We start from the raw sequence: 6,000 nt of genomic DNA on the forward strand, positions 1-6,000 counted from the left end.
GAAATTTGTTGCGAAGTAAAATCAGTGACTTTTTAAGCCGATTTAATCTCAATAAAGTGATTTTTTTGTAGTTCACGGATTTTTCAGACTGTTCGATTATTCGAACAATTTTCCTGGTCCCTTCGAGTCCGAAAAATCGGTCGGCGACTGTAATAATGGATTGGCAAACTGAAGGGAGGAAGGTACTACTGTGGTCAAGGTTCACAATATGTCTGCCATTCATTTTGTGCTTCTTTTGCATTGGAAGAAAAACTGCATTGGCGGTGATGTGTGGCTTCCAGTGCTTATTTATTTGTTCAAATGACTGTTAGAAAGCTGAGTTTTCCAATATGGAGCTGACTAAAAAATTGGCAGCGGCTTAGCTCTGGTTAAACCTGAAGTGACGCGATAGCTACCGTTGGCCAAGTAGAATTTGGTCACGTGACCACCACGTGATCAGCCACGGTGCCGTGCCACCGGCAGCTGCTCCACACCGCGTGACGAACCACGTGACAGCGTGGCGGCACCGCCACGCTGAAGGCTCAAAATGCTACCGTAATGTAGCTATCGCTACAAAAATGTTGCTGTAGTGCATGGTGTTGCTCTTGTGCAAACTTTGAAAGAAGAGAGGATACAGTTTTTATTCTGAAGAGCCTCTACTGAAACTTTCTGCCCGGCTTGAACATAACCTTTCTTAGTGGCTGATGGCATATAGCTGCTGTTTTCCTTCTGTCTGTCCAAATTTTTATTGCAAACAAAAGTGCAGGCAAGTTGGTTTGCAGATCTGCAGCTGTTGGAAGAGTACTCTGCATTGTTTCTTGAAGCACATGTGAAATTAACTTTTAACAGGTTTGCAAAAACAGCATAAAATGGCAGGCGAAAGCAGCACTTACCACAGTGTTTGTAATCCCCGCATGGGTCTGCAGGCTTCTTGGGAGCCTTCATCATGTGCAGTGCTGAATGGTACGATGTATTGCCATTACAGAAGCAAAGAATGGAGAGTATGTTCCAAGCAAGGAGGAAACTGAGGAGCTGGAACGGGCCCTGGCAGCTGTCTCCAAGGATGTGCACATGGCACGAGAGTCCCTGGCCAAGCTTTCGGCTGCTGGTGTCGGACAGGGTGAAGTTCCCGACTTGCCGGACTTGGTGGATGCCTTCCCAGACCTACCGCTGAGCACGAGCGATATCAATTCCCTCACCCAAGCTCTGATGGGCGGTGAAGCACTAAGAACTGTGGCACTGCTGTCCTCTGCCGACCAGGGTTTCACACTGCTTGAACAGCCCACCTTTGTGCCCCAGCAACAACAGGCTGTAGCTGCCACCAGCGGTGATGCGCCAGCTGTTTCGGCAGCATCTGGAGGCTGGCTCCTGGGAACTGCCGACTTCGCCTCCTCCTCGTCTGCCGTGGCTCCCGAGGTTCCCACCCAGGGTTCCAATGCAGTGTTGCCCAAACGTTCGGTGCTGGCCCAAGAGTCGGTGTCCTAGCGGTGAATTGAGGGGAGAGGGGAGGCTTTGCTGCTTGTCTGGGCCCGAGAGTCGCTTGTGAAGTGTTCCTTCCTCTGTCCAGTGGTGGCAGGCGCAGCTCCTGGCTCGATGACACATCTCCCGCCTTCCCTGGCACCCCTCCCAATGGCGCCAGCGGAAGCTGCAGTACAAAGCCCACACACACGGTTGGGTTTGCCCTCTTTCCTGTGGTGGGAAGACCCACTTTTGCTGCGGGGGACACCGCCACCTGCCACGGTGGCCTGAGACGGGGTTGGGTCAGAAGGGTTCTCCTCCGGTGGTCTCGCACACGTACCTGTTCCAAAGGGGGAAGAGGGGCGATTGTCGTGTTCTTGTGGCGGCTCTCCCTAGTGGGGCAGCCTCGCTGTCATGTGGGAGTCCCGTCCAGAGGCTGGCAGTGGTGGCCGCTGCCAGTTTCTCTCTCCTTGTGCTGTTGTGCTCAATTTCTTGTGCTTGTGGTCTTCTCTCTTCTTTTTTGTGAAGATATATTCAGTGATGTGACGTTTTTGACAGGACTCTTCAAGGGTGGGTGGGGAGAAATGAAAGAAAAAAATGCTATGGCAGAAGTGTTCCTGTGAATTGAGCGCATTATTCTCCCTTTGTTGGTTCCTTCCTAGCCTTGTACAGCTCTCGGTTCACTTTCGAGACTCTCTCTCTCTCATTGTCCCCTCCAAGTGATAGGTAGCGTGGTTGTAAAGTAACTCTTGTGTATCATAGGTGCCCGCTGCTGATGCTGCTTTCTGTCATTGTTTCACATTTGCCGTGGCGATAACTTTTGTTATATCTGTTTCTGTCGGTGTTGACAATTTGTCACACATCATCCTGTGTACAGGTATTTAATGATGTTCAAATGGTGAGGCATGCTTTTTTTATGCATTTTGCAATGACTTTTTGTTGCACAATTTGAAGCAAATGAGTTACTGTTGAACGCACTTCTTTCCATTTGTTTCATCTTGTGATGTGGACCATATGACTTGTGGACATAAAAGGTTGCCAGTATGTTATATATATATAAATATGTATACATGTGTATATGAGTAATGCTATTCTTAGGGATAAGAACTTTGCTGTTTCAGAAATGGCGTTATCGGTGTTGTCTGCTACTTGGAAAAAAAAATATAGATCTTCTTTTCGTATACTGGCAGGAGTTTAGTAGTGTAGTGTTAAAAGCATTTTCTTGTGGCAGGAAAAAGAGAAAAAAAAAATCAATCTTTAATCTGTTTGGTTCCTTGATACGAACAAACACAAACACGATTTTTGTACAGATTTTGTTTTTAGCGTACCAATGACGTGTTGTTGATCATGACATCTCTAGCAATGAAACATGGCGCCTCATCAGTTTAGGTCATCTAGAGTGAGAAGTGGAAGGCATTGCCCATCTCTTTTATCATATTCGTTGCATCATTGTGGTACCCCTGTTATTTATATATTTCATAAAAGATTAAAAAAAGTGCGTTGGGACGAGTGGAACTGTTGAAGCCTAAGCGATTAGGAAGAAACTGCTCGCAATATGCATTTAGGTCGGGTATGTCCACACTGCCTAGCATGGCACTGCTATCAGTTCGTCTGCCTTGATTCTTTGTGGAGGACTCTTGGAAGAAGTGACATTGGAAAGAAGCCGCAGCCAAGGCTTCAAGATGGAGATGGTGGATGCGTGAGGGCAGCCGGAGAGAAGCAGAGCTGGTTTCCCACACAACTGGGTTGTGCCGCCTGGCTGTCCTGGTTTTGCTCGTGTTGGATGGAGCCTTGTGGTGTCGGCGGGCCTACCTTCGTTTGGGGAGTAGTCGAAGTAGATGGTTCTTGGGTTAGTTGACCAGTGTACCATTTCGGAATGGTTTAGACAACTATCGTGTAACTCTCAGTGTGACTGTTACTTCATATCAATGTGCAAGCGGGTTTTTAAAAACGATCAGGGGAAGGAATCGTGAATGGCTTTTAATAGCGCTCTAACTGGCCTTTGTTGCTTTGAGGCACCTCCCTAAATGCATTGTGTTCTTGAACGGGTATATATTTTTTTTTGTCTTCGAGAAAGTCCTGTGCAATGCATTCATACAAAGCTGGCCGAATATGTTCATTCACCCATTGCGTTCACTTTTCCTTTCCCGCGCTCACACTGGTTAAGCACATTTTAAATAAGTTGGCTTTTAGCAGCTGTTCAAAGCACCCTGCCAGCAGTTTTAATGTTTCCAGGAATAAATAACCTGTCACTATTGCATTAAGGTGGATTTGGATGGGGCTGATAGCAGCTTTCCAGTCTAAATTTGGATTTGTATCCATAAGCCATCACTGCGGAATAAATACTCCTGCAACTTTATGTTGTACCTCGACTGCCTTGTGGTGTCGATTTCTTGTCATGATCCCAGTTAGCCCCAGAGTCTGAGTTCACAGCGCCTACAGATTGTGCTACAGCTGTGCAGCTCTTTGCAGCTTGCAGCAGGCTTTGTTTCCCTTCATTCGAAACAAAGACAGTTCAGAGCTTGCTCTGAACAGGTGTGGATGTTCTACGGTTGTTTTGTTCGGCTCTTATTCTTGGAAGGTTTGAAATTTGCAAAAGAAAAAGCATTCCACTGTAGTGTAACCAGCCTCCATGGAAATGGGTCCCCAGACGAGAGAATCGTGCTGCGTAGCCAGCAATGACGCTTTTAGTTCAGCATCCACTATCCATAGTGCCGCTGTAAATAAGTGACTGCGCTGCTGCTTCTGGCCAACTCCTTTAATGAGACCTAACCCACCATAGGAATGGAGTGTCTACGCTTGCTCCAGCTCGACAAGGACGCCTCCGCAGTCCTTCGGGTGGAGGAACATGACCGGCTTCCCGTGCGCTCCGATGCGCGTCTTCTCGGCCAGCATGCGAATGCCCTTCTGTTTCAGGTCGGCCACGGCTGCCTCGATATCGTCGACCTCCAGGCAGACGTGGTGGGCGCCGCCACCTTTGTTTTTCTCAAGGAAACTTGCGATGGGGCTCTTGTCGCCCAGCGGCAACAGGAGCTCGAACTTGGTGTTGCCGACGTCGACGAACACCGTCGTCACCCCGTGCTCTTTCTGAGGTACTGGCTCGCTGACCTAAGGAGCGATCGGGAAACGGGAGCACAGGTTAGGTGCCGTCCCTGCGGGTCGCAAAACGCCAAACACAAAATTGCAGCACCGACTGTCTGGAATGTCGACTAAGGTAGTTAATCGCTGCTGAAGTGGCTAGAGTTAGGTACAAACGACAGCGGACCGGCACGAAATTATGATAAGGTATCGATATGTAGCAACACCGAAAGGTTGGAGCTTTCACACGGCTCGGCCATGTGCGAACTGGTGCAATGCGACTGCTTGGCAAGCTCCCAATGATGCTGTGATACCGCAGTTATGCTGGCCATTCGCAACACGCCACTAACGATCTAAAGCACTAGATCGAAGCGTAAACTCGGGCAATCAAAACACTCACCTTAAGCCCCAGTGTGTCCTTGTAGAAACTGGTGAGCTTCTCGAGCTGAAGAGTAGCCACGGCGACGTGATTAAGGCGGAGAATTTTCCATTTCTGGCGGGCAATCGGCGACGTTTGCAGCGCTCGCACGAGAGGCCTGCTGGTGATTTGGACTACCCCGGCCAGCAGCGACTGCATTGTCCTGGAAAAGTTTCGGTTTTGCTAACGGCGCGTGACAACGCGGCATGTCGCTGCATCCATACCTGCAAAATTTTCAGTTGCTTAGCTCCTTCGCTCCGTCCACGAGAAGCTGGTCTTGCACGGCTAGCTCTCGCTTTTTTCTTTGGAGTTTGGTGTTCTGCAGGAAACTGAAGGTTAAATAAACACAATATCCCCCGCTGAGCGCCGTAAGTGCAATGAGGCTGGTTACTGCCCCCCTGTGTAGTTTGTTGTACAGGTTGCTCGTCTTTTGCTTCCTCATAATTTCTACGCACGTCCGACAAGCAAGCGTAAGCAAGCGACCATTTAACGCTACGGCTTGGGCTTGGATTGGCTCTCGATGGGCACATTCGATTTTCCGGTTCCGAAACGGTGGTGGTGGTGAAAAACTTTATATAAAGTAGAGCAAGCCTTAATTGTTACATTCTAGTGATGGAATTGCTCTTGGATGCGTGTCGTGGCCGGAAGGTGATGCTTCACAGCGACTTCCAAAGCCCAGTCCACTAGCTGCCGTTGGGCAGCCGGGTCAGAACTGGACACCGCAGCCTCCCATCGCTCGAGGTCTGTGAGTTGCCAATCGGCTGGTGGAAGGAGCTCAGAGCAAGAATAAAGAATGTGTGCAAAATCCGCTTTCGGAGCGCCGCAGAGGGTGCATACTGGCGTGAACAGTCCCGGGTGAACAGGGCTAAGTGGGCAGGGGAGAGGAAGGGGCGGGTTTGTAGCTGTCGCCACGTGACCTGCTGCAATTTAGTGAGAGACTTGTGCGGAGGGGGATACGTTAGCCGTTGCTCACGGTAGTGTAGAGTGATCTCGTGATACGCGACCATTCGATCTCGAGCGTCTCCCCAGGCGTCGGCGGCTCCTGCTCGGCTGACGAAACCTCGAGC

General features: G+C 49.4%; 2 protein-coding genes across 2 annotated transcripts in view; one reads left to right on the plus strand and one right to left on the minus strand.

Annotated features, from left to right (window-relative positions):
* The window catches only part of LOC144094019 (uncharacterized), a 34,705-nt gene extending 30,896 nt beyond the window's left edge, over nucleotides 1-3,809 (plus strand). Inside the window, exon 11 of the mRNA XM_077627860.1 lies at nucleotides 965-3,809. Within this exon, the coding sequence (XP_077483986.1) occupies nucleotides 965-1,464 (500 nt within the window). The 3' untranslated portion in view covers nucleotides 1,465-3,809. The remainder of the gene's footprint in view (nucleotides 1-964) is intronic.
* Nucleotides 3,810-4,177: 368 nt separating this feature from the next.
* LOC144094020 (methylmalonyl-CoA epimerase, mitochondrial-like) lies at nucleotides 4,178-5,427 on the minus strand. Its single transcript, XM_077627861.1, has 3 exons — nucleotides 5,158-5,427; nucleotides 4,916-5,096; nucleotides 4,178-4,545 (listed from the first exon to the last, which is right to left on the minus strand). The coding sequence occupies exons 2-3, from the start codon at nucleotides 5,090-5,092 to the stop codon at nucleotides 4,231-4,233; spliced, it is 492 nt and encodes a 163-aa protein (XP_077483987.1). The 5' UTR covers nucleotides 5,093-5,096; nucleotides 5,158-5,427; the 3' UTR covers nucleotides 4,178-4,230.
* Nucleotides 5,428-6,000: the final 573 nt, after the last annotated feature.

The sequence above is a fragment of the Amblyomma americanum genome, chromosome 6 (assembly GCF_052857255.1).
Source record: "Amblyomma americanum isolate KBUSLIRL-KWMA chromosome 6, ASM5285725v1, whole genome shotgun sequence".
In the NCBI taxonomy this organism is placed as follows: domain Eukaryota; kingdom Metazoa; phylum Arthropoda; class Arachnida; order Ixodida; family Ixodidae; genus Amblyomma; species Amblyomma americanum.

Bases quoted from the DNA above. Each gene is read 5' to 3' on its own strand.
- LOC144094020 (XM_077627861.1), bottom strand. From the start codon at position 5,092: ATGCAGTCGCTGCTGGCCGGGGTAGTCCAAATCACCAGCAGGCCTCTC. The intron at 4,546-4,915 runs GTGAGTGTTTTG...ATCGCTCCTTAG, and splicing joins AGGACACACTGGGGCTTAAG to GTCAGCGAGCCAGTACCTCA.